We start from the raw sequence: 20,299 nt of genomic DNA on the forward strand, positions 1-20,299 counted from the left end.
TGATGGTGGTGGTGGTGGTGGTGGTGATGATAATCAAAGTCATCATCATCATCATCATCATCATCATCATCATCATCATCATCATCATCATCATCATCATCATAAGAATAACAATAATAATAATAATAATAATAATAATAACAATACCAATAATAATACTAATAATAATAACAATAACAACAATAACAATAATAATAATAATAATAATAATAATAATAATAATAATAATAATAATAATAATAATAATAATAATAATAATAACTTTCCTAAGCTCATAAAAATAAAAAAAATGGCAGTTTTCCATCACAACCATAGAACTATATACAGATCACAACAGACAAACTGTCATAGCTGGTTAAGTAAGCCTACATTATAGGTGGATAATATTATCATGTGGTTGTCTTTATGGTATCATATATTAAAAATCAATTTATTTAAAAAAAAAAAAATAAGACGAAGGGGGAAAAAGAAGTCTGCCCGAAGAGGAAATACGTCAGCGTGCCTGCGTGACGGGATAAGGGGAAGCACTTCCTGGTTGACCGGGTGCCAGGGCAAGCCGCTGCAGCTCCATTCACAGGACACACCTGTGCCTAAAGCCGAGACACCAGTTTGGTTTTGTAAATAAAGATCCCACTAGGCTCTCATTTGTGTAATATACACGGACTGTAAGGTGTTTAACGTGCCTCAGACTGCCGATAGACATGGAGACGTATGGCAACTCCCACAAAAAGCAGAAACTAAGCAACGTCGACAGTGAGTGGGTGAGTGTATTCTCTCAAGCGTACTTTACTCTGGATGAATCGTCGAAGCTTTAATAACCGATTTGAAAATGCCGACAAAGATTATACCACACACCACAGTACTAGCTACGGATTTCAATTCAGCGTTATTGTTGGAAGTCCATTTGCAGGCCCTGTAGCATCTTCAGAACCCAAACAGACCATCAGCAGCTAAGACCGCTAACCCCCAGTGTTAGTCCAATAAAAGCATTCATGTGGAAACTGTCCAGGATTAGATTTGGGCGATTCACCAGAAATCCACTGGGATTGTAGTGGTTTTGCGGATTTTTATAGATTTATCTTGCAAAGTGAACGTTATCATCATTTTGAACTTCCATGCAATGAATGTGTCACATAACTCATTTGGTTGTTAGCTTAGGAGTGGATACTATGTTTGTGGATAGGAATGAAGTTCTCTGCTACAGTTTGTAAAGAATTAGCAGAGGTGAGTAGTACTCAGTTACTTTACTCAAGTACTTGCACTTGAGTAAACCATATAGTACTTTTTACTTCTACTTGAGTAATAGTATAATGAAGTGTCTGTAAAAAAAAAAAAAAGGTTACCTGTCTTTAATGTACACACTAGGCTTAGCTCACAAATGGAAAGCGTAGGATAAATAAACAAGACGTAAAATCTAAAACAAAATGCATTCTATATTTCTGCAACTGAGTTTGGAAGACCTTTCTGAAAATTTCCATTGTAGAAAGAATGCCATGAGTGTGTTAATTTGATATATATACAGTGGGGAAAAAAAGTATTTGGCCAAAATCCAATACAATGTCTATGTGAAACTGACCATATCAAATCCCCACTGTATATAGGCTACTATGATGAGTCAAAGGTTTATAATACATTATGGTAAATACATTTATGTGTTATCTAATATTTATTGTTACTTTTTTTTGCTTACATTTCAGAGTACAACGTGGCACTAAACTGCATATAATTTTTCAAAGAAAACTGCAAACAAAAAGAGATTGCAATACTGGATGCTGTTAGAGGTTCTGCTATTATTCACTTCATGTATGCAGATGCCCTGTTTTGTTCTGTACATACAGTGCAGGACTTTAGAAACTTCTGTATATCGGTACAGAGTATGGCCTTGAACAAAATGACATTAGATATAACCCAATGAAAAGTCATGTTATGATTGTGTGAGAACAAAGGATTACAAGATATAAACATTTCCTGAGTTCACTGTTAGTGGCAGCGTTCATCACTAATATCTGAAGTACTGATGACTGGGACATGCACTGTGTAAACTGTATGCACAATCAAACATGCTGATCAGAAAGTTTAATATGTGCTCTGTGAATGTCAAAATGAACTTGTTAAAAGTATTTTTGCTCTTCTTTGCACAGTATAAATTCTTGTGTAGAGTTACCAATTTGTCTAATGCCATTAAACGGACTTCGGTTTGTCAACATTTTGGAATTTTAACCTCTTAGCATCCAGTGCATTTTCTCCAGTTCGGATTCACCTAGATCTAAAAGCTTCTCGACTGGAGCTTACAACCTCTAGGCCAGCGGTCAACGCCTCATTTGAAAGCTAAGGCCGCCAAAACTAATTAAGCTTCTTTCATGTGATCATTACACTCATCACACTTTTCTTGCTTTTTGACATATTTTGGTCACGTTTTTGTGGCTTGATCACAGTTACAGTACACTGAAAACAAAATGGCACCATAACGCTAAAAGAAAACAATGAAAATGGGACAAAAATGGAAGAAAATTTGGTAAAAATGCGACATCAAAGCAAAAAAGACGTGATAAAAACGAAACAAAAAACACTAAAATGTGATAACATAAACAAGGAAGAAGCTAGTATGAGTTTCGAAGGTGTTAGCTTTCAAATTAGCCGTTACTCTGGCCTATAGGCTGTAAGCTCTCCAGTCAAGAAGCTTTGAGATTTGGGTAAAACTGGAGAAAATGTGCTTGGTTAAGGCGGGGGTTAAGGGGTTAATAGCGTGGCTGAATGAAGATTGCGCATACTGTACTGTTTTTAAACTTATTTTTATATACGTGAGTCTCATCCAAGTACATTTCATTGCATTGTTGCCTGTGTGTTGACCTATTATGACAAATAAATCTAAATCATTTGCACGCATGGCTTTAGATATAGAGAAATGCTATTTTTATCTTTGTGGTTCCTTTTTACCATAATTCTATGCAGTATTTTTGTACATTTTGTAGCCTAACTCCTATCATGGATCTGCACTTGTGTCCTTAATAAAAAATTTAAATAAATGAATGAATAATATTTCCAGGGGACCCAAAGAGCAACAAATGTCACCTATCAAGCACATCATGTGAGTAGAAACAAGCGCGGACAAGTAGTGGGCACCCGGGGTGGCTTCAGAGGATGCACAGTTTGGCTCACAGGTACATTACAAATACTTGCACAGCGCTAATTTGTTGATCGGCTTCAGCTTGTAACCACGACGTCTTTCATCTTTTGGTAGGCCTGTCCGGAGCAGGCAAGACCACCGTGAGCATGGCGCTGGAGGAGTACTTGGTGTGCCATGGGATTCCCTGTTACACCCTGGACGGGGACAACGTCCGTCAGGGGCTCAACAAAAACCTCGGCTTCAGCCCGGAGGACCGTGAAGAGAACATCAGACGCATCGCTGAGGTGGCTCGACTTTTTGCTGACGCGGGGCTGGTCTGCATCACCAGCTTTATCTCCCCGTACAGCAGGGTAAGGCAGTAAGCCATTAAAAGATGTCAGCCATGGGTACACAGTTTATCTCCCCCTCCTCCCCTCCCCTACAATGACCCTCTCTTTATGATGGCTTCCAGGACCGCGTCAATGCCAGAAAGATTCACGAAGCTACAGGATTGCCATTTTATGAAGTTTTTATAGACGCTCCTCTGGATGTCTGTGAACAGAGAGATGCGAAAGGACTGTATAAGCGAGCCCGAGCGGGGGAAATAAGAGGTAAGGATGGAATGACCTGCTGTTCAGAACTTTATGCTTTATCGGTCTATTTACAAGCCAATCTGGGGGCCATGTTTAGTTGATCAATGTTTGTCTGATCAAGATTTATTACTGCAATGTAGCAACTGTATGCAAACTACGAACAGTTGACGCAACACAGCACTTCATACAACACTTTAGGGTCTGATCAACATTAACCAAACAGGTTTTAAACTGCCACAACACCATCAATGCAAGCCACTTAAGTCATTGTCAAGTAGATGGCCTGACAGACCTCAAATATTTTAGAATGGGAACGAAAACAACGGTACAGGTCAATTTCGGCACAGGTGGGAGTTGGTTTTCCCCGTGTCGTGCGATCCCTGGCCAAATGGGGCCTTTCTGTGTGGAGTTTGCATAGCACCAGTGAATGAAGAACAAATCCCCTACACCGTGTGAAAAGTGCTGTACGAACAAGCTTCCATTCCATTTCAAGGCTCTGCGGAAACAAACATTCTGAAATCTCAGTGCGACTTCGCCTTTGTGTTTGTGTTATTACTCGGTATCGCTCTTTAGTTTTTAACTTTGCCTTCGAAATATTTCTTAGGCTTCACTGGGATCGACTCGGAGTACGAGAAGCCAGAGGCGCCTGAGCTGGTGCTAAAAACAGACTCATGCAGCGTGAATGAGTGCATACAACAACTGGTCGACCTGCTTCAGGAGAGGGTGAGAGAAGAGTGAAAAAACAAAATAACTGTAAGGGTTTAGGGTTACCACTAGAGGGCATTATTGTGTCAGATTTGTTAGTGCTCCCTGGGCCAGCTCTCAAGTATAAGACTGTATTGAATATTATATCTAGTTCGATCTGAATACTGAATTTGTCTTTATTTTTTTCAAGGACATTGTGCCTATTGATAGTTTCCATGAAGTGAAGGAGTTGTACGTGCATGAGAATAAACTGGATCTTGCTAAAGCAGACGCAGAGACTCTACCAGCAGTACAGATCGGGAAGGTGTGTTTTATGAATTTGTTTATAAATGGAGCAAGTGTAATGTTGGTTAAAAAACAGCCTTGTTTGAACTGTTTTGTTGTGCCTAGGTGGACATGCAGTGGGTGCAGGTCCTGGCTGAGGGCTGGGCCACTCCTCTGAATGGGTTCATGCGTGAGAGAGAATACCTGCAGTGTCTTCATTTCGACTGTCTGTTGGATGGTAAGATCCTGTGGCACAGTACTGTATGAGTTTGTGCCACAGATGGAGCATTTAAGAACAACAAATTTTGACGGATTAAACCAATTACACACAAACTAAAATGTGGACATGAATGAAACAGTGTTCATAGTTATTTGGCATCATTAAATGGTATTTATATTAGCAGAGATTTCATGTTTACTTTAGACTCTGACTCTCTGCGAGGCATTAAGATGGATTAAACAAACACATTTTTTGGTTAATAGGGCTTCTTTGATCTTATAAACTTTCACATTTTTTTGCAATAACGATCTTTCATTTAGAACATGAACATAATAAAATAGGATTATTCTTTGAGGGACAGAATATTGAGACAGCCCTAGAGCGTCTTCCAGGGTTTTGACAAAAGGGTGTGGTCGTATCAAAAACATAAAGCATCCAGTTCCCTCATTTGGCTGTAAAAAAAACAGTTGGGAATTTTACTAATCAAATATTTGGCTAGTGTTGTTACATCTGGAGACTGTACGCTGACAGAAAGCCTCTGATGGTCTAAGAAAGCGTAAATGAATGTATCAGAGGGAGCTCCACACTATATTGTAAAGTTGATTGTTTTGTGAAAAATGTAATGCAATGTAACGCTATTCTGCCTGACGACTCACAGATCATTTCACACCGTCTAGTTCTGAAAACATTGATCTTGAAATAACGCAAACTTTGCTCAAATTTTAGGTGGGGTCATAAACCTGTCGGTGCCGGTGGTGCTCCCGGTGTCTGCCGCAGATAAGGAGCGCCTGGACGGAGTGACTGCGGTGGCGCTGGTTTACGAGGGCAGACGAGTGGCCATTCTGCGCAACCCGGAGTTTTATGAGCACCGCAAAGAAGAGCGCTGTGCTCGCCAGTGGGGCACTACCTGCAAGGACCATCCTTACATCAAGGTTCGTGTCCAAGGGGCATGATTTTTTTTAAATCATAATAACAATGAGGTTTGCCTTAAGACTTACACATTATTACTGTGGGTTTTAGTAATAATCTTCATCTAGTCACTATTTTGCTTTGTTTCGATCTGGACTTAGTCTTTGCTAAGTTTTGGTTTTGACAGTTTGATGAGGAAACTAATATCCTGCTAGGTCAAAATGGTTTAGAAAAGTATAAAGATGGTTATTCAATATCACAAGGTTACGTGCAGCCCCAATACTTAAGCAAGAGGGACATCTTTATACACTATAAAACTCCAGTCAGATAATGACATAGTCTTTGTTTGCATGTAAGATGACATATTAGAAGCTGTAGTCAGTCTGTGAGAAAGTGTGACAAACGCACTGCACCTGCCTCTCTGAACTTTGCACTGACAGAACCCAGATCAGAGCTGGTCTCTTCACACGGGTGTGGAAAGACTGATTGAGTGCAGAAGTGCGCCCTCGCCATTGATCTTTGGGGTCCATCCTCATATTTGGATGTGTTATATTTGGATGTTGAGGCCCTCGCTAAGCTGCCACCAAGTGTTTTCTTTTTGTTTTGTTTTGATATTAGCTGTTGTTCCACTTGACCGTTTAATCCTTGCCAGCTTTCTGCTTCGGCCAAGTTCCTCCTCAAGTATTCCACAAAACTATTTCCATGTGTCAGTTATTGACTTATGTTGGATCTCAGGTAGTTTTTGTAATGGGATAATGCGCCGCTATGATCCTGCACGCCCCACACACGTGGCACCGCCAGACTAGCCTTTTACAGCTGTGTGGGTGAGATGAAAAATGGCTGTCTGGCGCAGCTAAATGCATTATTTATTTCATGTATGCCATAGCTGTAGAAGTAGTAGATCTGCATAGATGGCTACACAGCATAATGCACATTCAGGAAACACAGTGAAATGTTATCACAAAAAGGTAATGTTAAAGGAATAGGCCACCGTTTTTATATACTGAGATATGCTCTTACCTCACTTTAGCCAGGTTAATATATCCCCGTCTGGTCTTTGTCCGTGCGCTCTGTCACGCAAACGGAGCACATACGCAGCCTCTCCCACATGTCACATAGCTCCAAAAAAGCTCACGATAGAAGCTACCAAGCTCTTCCACGTGTTCCCTATTTAAATAAAGTTACGTGAAGTGTTTTCATGCGAAGTATATTTACACAGAAATGTAGCATGTCGATTTTATAAGCAAATAAAAAGGGGGACTATATTGTGAGGCGTAATGATACGAGGAGCAAAACGTCCGCGCAGTAACTCCTAAAGACTTCCCCCGCTCACTTCCGTCAATAACCTTTAGGAGTTACTGCGCGGACGTTTTACTCCTCGTATCATTACGCCTCACAATATAGTCCCCCTTTTTATCTGCTTATAAAATCGACACGTTACATTTCTGTGTAAATATACTTCGCATGAAAACACTTCACGTAACTTTATTTAAATAGGGAACACGTGGAAGAGCTTGGTAGCTTCTATCGTGAGCTTTTTTGGAGCTATGTGACATGTGGGAGAGGCTGCGTATGTGCTCCGTTTGCCTGACAGAGCGCACGGACAAAGACCAGACGGGGATACATTAACTTGGCTAAAGTGAGGTAAGAGCATATCTCAGTATATAAAAACGGTGGCCTATTCCTTTAAGAGATGTTGAAGTGATAAATTTCAACTGCCAGATATATTGATTAAAGGAAATAGTTCAGATAATGCAATAAGAAATCCCTGCTGTTTTCCTCCCTTTCTCTTATAAAGCAGATGTAATTTTCCAGGCCTTAATTTCCCTGCCATTGGTTTAATATCTGCAGCTCAGTACTCCAAGAATGGGAATTTTCCAGAATGCACGAATACATTATGTAAGGACCATTATCAAGCCTATTTGTTTTCTATTCTATTAGCCAGTTTCTATAAGACTGCATAAATATTGCTTTACATTGACACAGGCTTTGTCCATGTCCACATTACGGATCGTCATGAACCTGCCACCGGCACAGCTGATGTGTGTGCTCAGCTTGCTGTGATTAAGGTGTCACTCATTACTAAAGCATGCGTTTGTGTACATAAGTGTACGATTAAATCCCCTTTCCGGAGCCAGTCTGTCACCACACAAGTGAGCCACTACTTCCAGCTTTGCGTCGCTCATAAAATCCAACCTGCTTCACCTTAAATGCAGTTAACGCACTTTTTCCTGTTTACCGCCCTGTCTGACCGGAGCCCCTCGATCGGAGCACTTGCCGTGGCGGCTGTTTATTTGCTCAGGCTCCCTGTTGGAGCACTCTAAATCGTTAAACTGAGGACACTTGAACATTCTCCATTCACTCATATTGGCAAAAAAAAAATTCAGTTGTGTCTGTCTATACAATGGATGTCTTCAAGTGAGTCTGCGGAGTGTCTTTCTTGACTCGTCTCTGGCCGGCAGCAGACATCATGGGAAACAAATTGCTACAAAAATCCTTTCATTTCCTCCGCCAGGCCCAGGTGATTATTGATCGTATCAGAGCACGCTCCCAACATCTGCTGAGTTGATGGATTATTTGCCGGATAAATTGAATTCCAAGAGCATTTGTTTTTCCAGATTTCAAAGCTAATGTGTTTAGTCAAAGTTAATGATTTTTTTACCTGGCTTTTGCAAATAAAGGCCAGTTTGGGTTTTTTGAAACTTCTGTTTTAGTTTTACTGTCAATATTCTTTGTAATATAATGTTTTAAACAATATTTCATTTGAACAAACCCAACAAACAGCAACACACTTTCTTGCCTCTGCCTGATGCACAGTAAGTCTTCAGGACAGCCAAGTTTTTTTTTCCTCTTGGCAGTAAAATTACTTCTAAGATCCAAGAAAATGAGGCAATTTTCTCTGTATTTAGTTTGAAACCTGTTGAAACAATAATGCCTTAAAGGTCTGCACTCTTCAAGCGCTTGTTCTTTATTCTTAAGTGACTTCAACAGTATCCCGATGACTTGCTTCTTTTTAAACATAGTGTCCTTGTTGACAATTGTCACTTCTCGTCACTGTGACAAGGACCAGGCCATTGTATTCAGTAACTTAAGCAGACAGTAGACAACTGCCAAAAATATTGCTCTGACAGATGATATTGCCCGAGTTGACTTCATGAAATCCTTGTAATGTATTTTGATACATTCATGTCCTTAGAGGAAAATCTGCTCAATGTGACCAGAATCACCTTGCTTTATAGTTCATGTTCAAAGGCAGATTCATGCTGTTTGCCTTGTACGGATGCTCAATATTGACTGTGGACCATGCTGTTTACAGTGTTGGCCCTTAATGCTGCTGTGGTTGTGTTGACTGTCACTTGCTGACCTGTGACTCCACGTTCAGATGGTGATGGAGAGTGGAGAATGGCTGGTTGGCGGAGACCTGCAGGTTTTGGACAAGATCTACTGGAACGATGACCTGGACCAGTACAGACTGACGCCCAATGAGCTCAAACAGAAGTTTAAAGAAATGAACGCAGGTATGGGCCCAGTCAGAGCACCCTTATAGTTATAATACCTAACCCTGTAATGAATTACTGGATAATTCACACATCCAATAGCTTGCGATTGAGCTCCAACTGCAGCAACCTCAGATCATAACTGTGAGTTAAAACCAGTCAGGCAGATTTCAGTATCATTTGAATCTAGATTGGGTCCAGCAGAGGGCACTGACATAATAAGAGATCAGGACATAAACAACACATTATAGCCATGTGGTAAATGGTCAGTAACTTACCGCCATCCTGAATTTTGACCCAAAACCACTTCGACACCCCTGTTTTATGGGGATTTCTTCCTTTCTGAGATTCTTTTTGAGCTTCCTATAATACATCCATGGCTGCAATTTGGACACGCTTACTCACATATATTTAAATTTATTGTGATATTAATACTGTACAGGCAGAATAGATTAGTCACCTTTCTATGAAACACCTTTTGGTCTAGACTTCACTCAAGTCTGATATGATTCATGACAGTCTCATGAGAAACTTTTGTAAAGATTTATAAAAGTGTCTCGTGTCATGAATATCTTTGTAGAGGAGGGAGACGGAGATTCCCAAAGGGTTTTGTGAATATATATATGCAATATTATGTTAAAGATCAGTTTTCGTTCTGCACCTTAAAGAGTAACTAAACACCAAATCCACTTTTTTTTGCTGATAAACGGTCTAAATGGTTGTTGAATAGAGTTAGCTACATGTCCCAGTCAATATGTTGACATTTGGGGCAAACTTGTTCAAAATCTCACTTTAGTGTCTAAAACCGCATGGTTAACGCCCCCTACTGGTTTCACGCAGCAACTACATTTGATATTTTGCGGTTGGAGGAGAGTGTGTCCACGGCGTCCACAAAACGTCATCAGTTCTGCCTCTGTGCCTCTGTGGCCCCACCCACACACGCCTCCGTCACGTAGCAACCAGGACACGCGTCGCGCAGTCAAACCAGTAGATGGCGCCCCTGCGATGCTCACACTTCAGCTGAGGTGGTGTAGAGGAATAAATCCCTACTGTGCGATGCTCTCTCTCTGTTCGCAGTCACTGACAGCGAGCGAGTAGATCTTTTTTTTTTTTTCGTAGGATAGTTGCTACTAGTGATGCGCGGGTTGCGGGTTCCACCGTCGTCTTTACAGCAGGTTTTTGGCGTAAATATACGTCGGATTTTCATAAAACAAGCAGCGTTTTGCAGCTTGTGATCCAGAGAACGCTTTTGTGCAGCTCATGTCTCCTATTTTCAACCGTATGTGCGACTGTGTGTGACTTCGGTTAGGCCGACCTGTGCTCTCTTCCTCTCTCCCTCTTGCCCAGCGCTCTTCAGAGGGAGAGAGAGAGAGAGCGCGCGCGATGACACGCCGGTGCTGTTCGTACGGATCATATTTGTGACGCGTAATATTTAATGGTTGCGGGGGCGGGGCGGGGCGGGTTGTAAAAATAGAACAACGTTGCGGGGCGGGCTGGGTCGGGTTAGAACCTGCTCCAAATGCGGGACCCGTGGGTTGAAAAAAACCCCTGACCCGCATCACTAGTTGCTACATCAAGCAATCACAAGTCATGAGAGTGTACCAACTCTCCTACGAAAAAATAAACCGTGCGCACAGTCATGACAGCGGTAACAGCAGTCTGTCAGTCCTGTCAGATCTAGGGGCTTGGTCTGAGACTGTCAACAGAGCAGACCCCGCCCACACACTCACCCCCCTCGTCTCCCCCAAAGCCTCCGAGACCACCCCTTTCTCAGCACTTTTTGACTTGTGTTTGTGGGTGGGGAAAGGCTCTGCCACGCCCGTTGAGTTGCACTTTAACAACTTTTTTTTTTTTTTTTGTAAAATTGTTCAGAGCTATGCAATCAATTCACATATTCCTCCATTAATGCAGAATTGCAAGTTAAAGGGGCTAGATGCAAGTTGGCCATTTTATACTCACTACTGCCACGATGGCAATTCGGACCCAAAGTAACCCCTTTTTGAGTGACAGTGGAGGATTTTAGAGGTAGTTGTGGTGATTAGGTCTGGGTTCATACTACACCTTAGGACATGGCTTGAACATGTAGCGGGAGGAAAATACTTAATTTTAACATTTTTAAACTCTGTATAGTCCCTTTAAATTATAAATACGTTGATAGAATGAAAAAAAGTCTACACAAGTTGAAGACACGGGAATGAGATGTTATTAAATGTGGGGATTTTTTATCGTTATTGCAGACCTGTTTTCCTCATCGATCTACTTTCTCACGCACCTTTTGTCGGCCTCCACACAGATGCCGTGTTTGCCTTCCAGCTGCGTAACCCGGTCCACAACGGTCACGCTCTCCTGATGCAGGACACCCACAAGCGCCTCATCGAGCGCGGGTACCGGCGGCCTGTGCTCCTGCTACACCCCCTGGGAGGCTGGACCAAAGACGACGACGTGCCCCTGCCCTGGCGCATGAAGCAACACTCGGCCGTGTTGGAGGAAGGAGTTCTTAACCCTGAGACCACTATTGTCGCCATCTTTCCCTCACCCATGATGTACGCAGGACCAACGGAGGTAGTCTTTCCTTAAATTATTCATCAAAGAAAACTTAAGGCACTTCATTACCTTGCAAAAATCAATTCAAATATATGGACGTACTCTATTTATTTCTCGCTTTGACCTTCTAATGAATCACCACTGACACAAATACCTGATCAAAGTTAGTGTTGCATGCCTTCTTTAAACAGCTATGGCATTTTTATTTATTTTGTAATAATGAGAGACTGAAGAAGAGCATAAATAGAAACAGGTGTTAATCGACTGATACACTATTCATGAAAACTGTTTCTTCAAACATGTGAGCAAGCAAACAAGACAATTTCCCTCCCTCCCTATAAGGATTTTGTTTTTTGTTTTTTCTAGGTGCAATGGCACTGCAGGTCCCGAATGGTTGCTGGCGCCAACTTCTACATCGTGGGCCGTGACCCTGCTGGCATGCCCCATCCAGAGACAGGAAAGGATATGTACGAACCCACTCACGGGGCCAAAGTGCTGACAATGGCTCCGGGCCTCATCTCCCTTGAGATTGTACCTTTCAAGGTCGCAGCATACAACAAGGCTAAAAGAGCCATGGACTTTTATGATGCTAAAAAGTAAGTAGTCGAGTCAAACTATTGTCTAATGACTTGAAAACATTGACTTAAAAGGCAAAGAGCTGTCATATTTTAATTTGTAGGAGGTAGGGAGAACATAAAGGAGAACAAAAGCTATGCAAGATTGCAAGGGAACATTCAAATAGGTTGATTCCTAATAGACCAAAGACAACAGCAATGGACCTTTCGCAAAATCCCGGCCATTACCCAATCATACTTCAGAGCAACCATTGCTACCAGACATTCACTGGATAAACAAGCTAAAATGACACCGCCAACAAACTAGAGCCAAGCTCGTACATGTTTACCATTTGTCTTTTGTTGCTGGACATTGTCACAAAAAAGCTGTGTCAATGGGTTTTCGGATACAACAGATTTTTATACTATCTGTATCAGTGATTACGGTACTTAAACCAATTAGCCAATCCAATACATGCTGTAGTTTTCTAAATATGGCCCACAGATGTTTGCATCATGGTTAAGCGCCCAGAGCAGCTGAAATACTTGCTGTAGAGGCTCTGCAGACACATACAAAAATAATCATCACAGAGAAAGTATTACCTCTTTGATGCCTTCATTTAGGCTTTAGAGTGGAACAAGAATCGAAGAGACTCTTTTTATTTTTACCATGTTACAATCTATCTACTATCATCATAAACATATCTGGAGTTGTGTTTCGAGCACCTCCTTCTCCTTTTTTAGAAACGTTCAACGTTCAGTCAATCAATATTGTATTTTCTAACCAACAAAAAGTGTAAGATTGTGTTAAGATGTCTTCGGCATTATTGCCAAATACTTGCAAAAAGTACTACCCTGTATTGTATGTTACTCCCTCTCTGTTAACAAGGAAGATCAGTTTACATGATAATATGACTTCATGTTGCCTGAAGTTAAATGGAAAAGGTCATGAAGTGGGTAAAAGGGGCCAGTCAAAAAGCAAGATTTTTTTTAATTCCAAATGAGCAACATTAAGGAGAGATTTCAAACCTGGAGAGTTAGCGACAAAAGTAGAATTTACACTGCTTTATAAAATTCCTATTTGACAAATACATATACATGAATTTAGCTATTTAGTTTAGTTCTTCTTTGGTTGTTTTCAGTTCTTTTCAGTTTTATATGATACAGACGGGGCATTATCACAATCTCTTTAAAGTGAGGTCAATTTGTACCAGGCGCCAGGACAAAAACTCCACTCCAAACTCTCATTAAGCTCATCCTGTTTCCTTTCATCCGCTTTCAGTGCTCCATTCATTCTGTCGGCAGAAACATCCAGGCCAAAGATAACAGCAATTGCAGCTTAATCCTCCACATTTAAAAGGTCCAAGCGCTTTGAAGTTGTTCAGAAATGAGAGAGCTGCCATTAATTAGAGGCTGTATGAGTGCAGCACATACTGACGACCAATGCAATCTCACTGGCTCTGTGGATTTGATACACCCCTTCTCAAGACATCGTTAGCACCAGATTGCTCTTACTAAATATTGCATAGCTTTGTTTGTCTTGGTTTTCCACTATATGTATGAATTATGGGAAGGTTTGTTGATGGTTAACCGCTGCTAATGTTGTGCTTAATACAGGTTTGAATCATTCTGCATCAGGATATTTCAGAAAAAGTGACCCACAAATACATTTAGCAGACAAATGGGGTTTATGAAACACTGTTTTAACTGTGATCCCTTTGTGCAAAGCAGTAAAGATGTAGGTGTAGTATTACCTGCCTGAGGAATCTCATTTTAATGTCAGACTGGAAAAATTTTAGCTACGAGTCTAGGAAACCTACTCGTTATCATGATAAGGTCTTCAACTAGATTAACCAATCACCTTTTAGAGGATCACAACAAAATCCTGAAAAATTACATAATAAATTAAAGGCTAAATGGATAGATTCATGTCATTACTAATCAAATAATAATATAATGACTGTTGCAGCCATCAAGATTATGACTTCATCTCTGGCACGCGCATGCGTCGGATGGCCCGTGCAGGGGAGAACCCACCTGATGGCTTCATGGCGCCCAAAGCCTGGGCTGTCCTGAAGGAGTACTACCAGTCTCTGGAGAAGAAAGACTAACCCCAACAAATGGGAACAGTGTGGGTTCTGCTAAAACGGTCAATATGGGACCACTTCACCAACATACTTCTGTCTTTATGTTACACTCTTCACTCATGAACGTTTTTTTTTTTTTTTTTTTATCGTTAACACTGTGTTGAACTGTACAAAGAGTTGTTTACTTAACACTGTAGGGCACCCGTATGTTTCAGTAAAATTAGATAGATATTTGAGTTTGAAAACTAACTTTATTCTCTTGATGGGGTAAAAATAAAGGTAACTTACTTATTTTGTATGTGAAGTACTGTTGACCAGTACAAAGGAGAAAATGGATTTCCATTTGTGATGTTACCATTCAAAAGTTACTGCACCTATTTGAGCCATTGTCAAGTCTAGAACGTTGCTTTTAAATTATATTTGCAAACATTTGATGTAATGCTGAGTGCCTTTGTCCTTCTCAAACTGCTGTGCACACAGAAATTCACAAAATGTATTGCTTAAATTGGGACACACTGCGCACAAAGTTATTGTCTTATAACTGAAACCGACGGTACATTTAATAAGATGTCTCTACAAGACCACCTCTAAGGAACATTGGTCGGAAATGAGGAGATTTCAGTCGTGATATTTATTCAATCCATTTCAATTGCACCGTGCATGTTGTTTGTGTATTTACCTCATATTTTTTATTAGTCTGTTTTGTTTCTTTTTCGTTGCCAATATTTTCAAAGACTTGGCCTGTCTAATCATGATTACAACAAGGGATCAGATTTATAATATTACTTGTCCAATAAACTCTTTTATCAAAGATATTTGTTTGTGTAGACTCCTCCTCAAACCAGGTTTAAACTAGAATTTGATGTATTGACACACAAAAATACTTTCTTACCATCATTTCACAGAACACCCAATGCAGCACTCCCACATACAGGCTACAGCCCTGACTGTTCCCTTTCCAGTGCGAAGCAACAATATAATGTTAACCAAATTAGATCTGTCAGTCATAAATAATGTGCCAAGGTTCACTCAGAGTTTATCGGGTCGTCTGACACTAGGAAACTTGACTTCACGCTGTGTTCTGGGCAAATAGAAAAACAGTGATGTGGTTTTGCCTGGCATGTCTCACTCAGTCAATCTTAAGTTCTCTCATATTATCAGTTTTACTGTTATTCAATGCCTCCATTGTGTTTATTTTGGACATTATTTGTGCTTTGATCAAAAGTAGTGTAATTACTCATCGCCTTACCCTTCCCTGTGGAAATAATGGATGAAACAAGAGAAGGCCAAACACTCACACAAAGACATCTATTAATTATACTGTTTTTGTCTCTACAGACTCCCAGTGTTCACTCAGATCTGATCAGCGATGTCCACGTTTTAACATCATTGAGCTTTTAAAAATATGTATACATATTTTTGTACACCATATATTTTTTTGTTTTATACCCTAAAATAATGTGTGCGTTTGTAAAAAGTTACTTCAGCCCTTTTTTCTGTGTCCAAATGCCATTGTTGCCAGCAGAGGGCGCACACTTTCGAGTGAAGCAGAAAAAACGGATAAATTAAATCTGCCTCTTAGTCTATCCGTGAAATTACATTTAATGGAAGTGGTACCTTACGTTTACTTTGTATAAAATAAAAAGGTCATGTGGGTTGCAGGTGTTTCCACAAAGGAGGATATCATCCTTTCTGGATTATGATAGGACAAAAATATGATAGGACAAAAAGGACAAAAAGATGATAGGACAAAAAGTTAATGAGGACTAACAAACACACACCACTACACTACACAACAGAGGACACTACACTAACCCCGAACGTCCTCCGTCCCTTTGTCCATTGCTCACAAATGCTCACAGCCTACTGCAAATTCATTCTGAAATAAACAATGCAGGGTTTAGGTTTTAACTTTATTCCAAGAATACGGATTTTAGCAATTACATTCCTTCATTTTACAGCTTCCCAGGAAATTGCAAATTGCGGTATTTGGGAATGAAGTATCAGACCACATAGATGTTCCACACTTGATTTTTGTGACCATAAACAATTTAATGCAATGGGAACTGGTCCAAAGAATATGAAATGGGATTTTAAATATGTTTTGATTTATCTCCTCTTCTCTTCCACACATTTTGTTTGGCTGCCTGATTTAAATTAACAAACCATTTGAAGTCTCATAAAAGTAGGTTTATCTCCTTTTTCTCCTCCTCGTGAAATGCATAGATCCTGTGTTTGGAGAAGGTGTCTGTGTAGCAGAGCGAGGTTTTTAACCTTAGCTTTAAGACACACAGATAAGTTCCATTGAAAAAGGGCACAAGTGTTCCATTAGTTAAATAGGATTTATTTCTTACAAAATGTTTTTCTTTCATTGCATTTCATAAGTATGCTTGATTTAAAACCTTTAGCACAGATGTTAGTCCATGAGATACAGATTCCATATTTGGGGCAAGAGTCCAACAAAGTCCCCGCCGACCGCTGGACAGACAGGACAGACCCAAATCACAGGCAGACATGTTTTAGAGGGAAGACAAGACAGCGATGGACAGCGCTGGTGCTACTGCCGTGCGCCGGTTAGCGCAGCCTTTCGTGCGCTGTTCTAAAGGGACGACGCTCACCAACAGGACCATCAGGGAACCACAGACCTCATCCAGGGTGATGCTACAGCGCCATGACGATACACAAGGTCAGAGCAGAGGGCAACACTAACCCGGGGCTTTTTATAGTGCGCCCCCAGTGGCACGCGCATGAACAACACTACCACAAATTACTCACATCACCACATTTGCATTGTCAGAAATGTACTTTAAAGCAGTAGGTAACGTGTTTACCTTAATAAATCAATTCTGTAGTCCCTCTTGGGGTAATACAAGTGTTAATGGTAGGATCAGGGGGTCTTTCATCTTTCAATTGTGGTTTTCTCTGGCCAGAAAACCACAATTGTAACTTTCTTGCCTAGGGTCCGAGACACCAATACACATTAATAGGATTATAAAGAAGAAGCCAACAAGCTAACGGGTAAAGCTAACAGTGGGCTTGCGCCACTTAAACAGTATTTACAGCCAAGTTTGAGAAAAAGTAGTATTTACTCTCATGGACAATTAATGAGTTAAAAAAACTAGCATGCTACGACACCTGCAGTGGCGCTTATGGCGTCTTGGGGTCGTGAGTTACTTATTACTGCTTTAAACTTATCTCGTTCTGACAGCACTATTCTTAAACCACCACAAAACTGCTTTTTCAATATAGGCTACTGTATGGTATACTTTATTGTCCCCGTAGGGACATGTGTCCTCTGCATTTGACACACCCATCCGTGAGCGCCGCGCCCGGTGACCCGTCTCCAGATGTGGAGCCAAGCTGATGGTCAGTATCACCAGTATTCACCATATTGCACATGCTTATAGTGATCCTAAAAGTGTAAAATTGTACAATGCGTTGCAAATTAAACTGACAAGTGGACCAACTTAAGAATCTGACCACCACCGCTCACTTTGAATTTTGCAACAAAGCTTTTCTTTTCGGAAAACATGTTGTGCACACTCTGTAAGGAAAATATGACGCACCAACAGTATCAATGTGAATCCTGAGGGAGCTCTGCACTTTATGATGTGGCCAACGTCAGATGGGCCGCTTAATGTCTCCTTTCCTCCTGTCTCTGCACAACTATTCTGATATAAAGGTTATCCGCTGCCTCATGACCCTGTTTAGCACCACTTTAAGGATGCAGGCAACGCTATTTATTCAAAGCACAGTTAAAATGTTGTTTATTGCAAGTTTATTTAATCAAATATTGACAAAATAACAGTGTGTAGAAGCACTGAAACAATATTGTAGCGTGTCATTTACAATGTATACTATTTATGATCCAGTCGGCATCAGAACAATAGAAACTAGCAAACCAAAAACAAATCTGAGTGAAAATAAGATTTCTTTGCCCATGGAATGATCCTTTTGTGCTGTGACTCTAACACTGTTTGTTCTTTTGAGGTTTATGACGAAAAGTTCAACATGAGGAACAAAACATCTCCAATATATCACAACTGCTCGCCCTTTGGTACAAATTAACAGTAGGCCTATAAACAGCAATGCCGTCTTATTCTTCTGGTTTTGTGACGACATTGTATAAAATTGAAAAGTACATTTTGTGGCACCACTTCCTGCGCTAGTAAACAGAGTACTTTGTCGCGGTAAAGAGGACTACAATGTTGTTGGATGTGGGATTGGCACGAAGATGGATAAAAACATTCTTTTTAATCTGGCTGGACTGAAGCTTGTTTGACTGGTGTTTTTGAGGCTTTTGGTGTAAATCATTGGGCTCTCAAGTAGCAGACCTCCATGAAGTTTAACATGTGCTGTGTGAAAACTCCCGCCCCACAGTGAGCTCCCAGTCACATCACTCATCAAGCGGGATCATCTCTTCGGCTCACAGAAGCTGCCTTCGGATATGAAGCCGCGAAGTCCAAAAGCCTTGCCGTACCTTGGTCTGAGGATTAACACTTGAGTTCCTCTGCTCTGGCTGGGCACCTGGAAGCCATTTCAGCACATTGAATCGCACTTTGTGTATAGTTGGACATGTCAAAACCTCTTAGCATGCACATGGATCGTATTTTTACAACCGCCCTCAGGGTCCTTTGTAGCTTTTAATCTCAATTGGATTTTTGGTTCATTTTTCAGTGACACATTGTTTTCAAATTGGTGGCTTAAGCTGAAATCAATCAACATTAATTTAGTTGTTGCGTAATCGTCGTATCACTGACATTACATCTTTAAATGGGCAGCTGAAAAAGGAGAGGCATTGTTTTGAACACAATGGGATCAGGTTGAAGAAACTCACTGAGATGTTCTTCTCACTCAGATGTTCTTGTATGTCCACTAACCTCATTACCCGTACTTGGAACTTACCAGGGTGGCCTGTGTGGTGGTCTTCCTGGTCTTCCTGTGGTCGATTTCCCCTGAGCCGATCAGGTATGTGCCTGGGCCGATTTGAGTCAGACTAGAGCATGTTATAGCCTAGCCAAATCAAAGCACATTGAATTAGCATTAAGTTTCTGTGTAGGCTGTCGCTTGGCTGCTGAAAGGAACATCAGCACAACATCAAGTTAGCAACTTCGGAGATGCCGCTGTCCAGCAAAGCCGCGCACTTCTAGTCCAGCAAGAATGACAGAAGAGCTTATATATGCCCAGTCAAGGTTTTTTGAGTGGTTCTCAACTGGTGCGTTGGGACCCAAAAGTGGGTCACGGAACCGCTTTCAGTGGGTTGTGAGCCTTTCCCAGAAAACATTTCTTTTCATATGTATAGAGAACCTCGAATTCAGGAGGAACAGTGCGGTTTTCGTCCTGGTCGTGGCACACTGGACCAGCTCTATACCCTTCATCGGCTGCTCGAGGGTTCGTGGGAGTTCGCCCAACCAGTCCACATGTGTTTTGTGGATCTGGAGAAAGCGTTCGACCGTGTCCCTCGTGGTGCCCTGTCGGGGTTGCTTCGGGAGTATGAAGTCCGGTGCTCTGCTAAGGGTTGTCCGTTCTCTGTACGACCGCGGTTTGGGAACCTCAGGATCTCAGGTAGGGTGAGGAGCTCAGTTAGCCGAGAGGAGCTCGGTGTAGAGTCGCTGCTCGTTCATGTCGAAAGAAGCTGAGGTGGCTCTGTTTCAATACCTCCTGGTCGCCTCCTTCGTTAGGTGTTCCAGGTATGTCCTATTGGGAGGAGGCCTTGTGAAAGACCCAGGACATGCTGGAGGGACCATGTCTCTGAGCTGGTCTGGTGTGGCTTCGGGTTCCCCCTAGAACAGCTGGAGGAGGTTTGCACGGACAGGGAAG

At 41.3% G+C, this 20,299-nt stretch overlaps 1 protein-coding gene across 1 annotated transcript; it reads left to right on the forward strand.

The window, feature by feature from the left end:
• The first annotated feature begins 514 nt into the window (after positions 1–514).
• Positions 515–15,269, forward strand: papss1 (3'-phosphoadenosine 5'-phosphosulfate synthase 1). The gene is made up of 12 exons (XM_079552813.1): positions 515–761; positions 3,047–3,161; positions 3,242–3,477; positions 3,579–3,717; positions 4,304–4,422; positions 4,595–4,708; positions 4,795–4,906; positions 5,615–5,820; positions 9,180–9,315; positions 11,588–11,856; positions 12,205–12,434; positions 14,362–15,269. Exons 1-12 carry the CDS (start codon positions 702–704, stop codon positions 14,501–14,503), a joined length of 1,878 nt encoding a protein of 625 aa, XP_079408939.1. The 5' UTR covers positions 515–701; the 3' UTR covers positions 14,504–15,269.
• Positions 15,270–20,299: the final 5,030 nt, after the last annotated feature.

The sequence above is a fragment of the Gobius niger genome, assembly GCF_951799975.1.
Source record: "Gobius niger genome assembly, chromosome: 3".
NCBI classification, from domain to species: domain Eukaryota; kingdom Metazoa; phylum Chordata; class Actinopteri; order Gobiiformes; family Gobiidae; genus Gobius; species Gobius niger.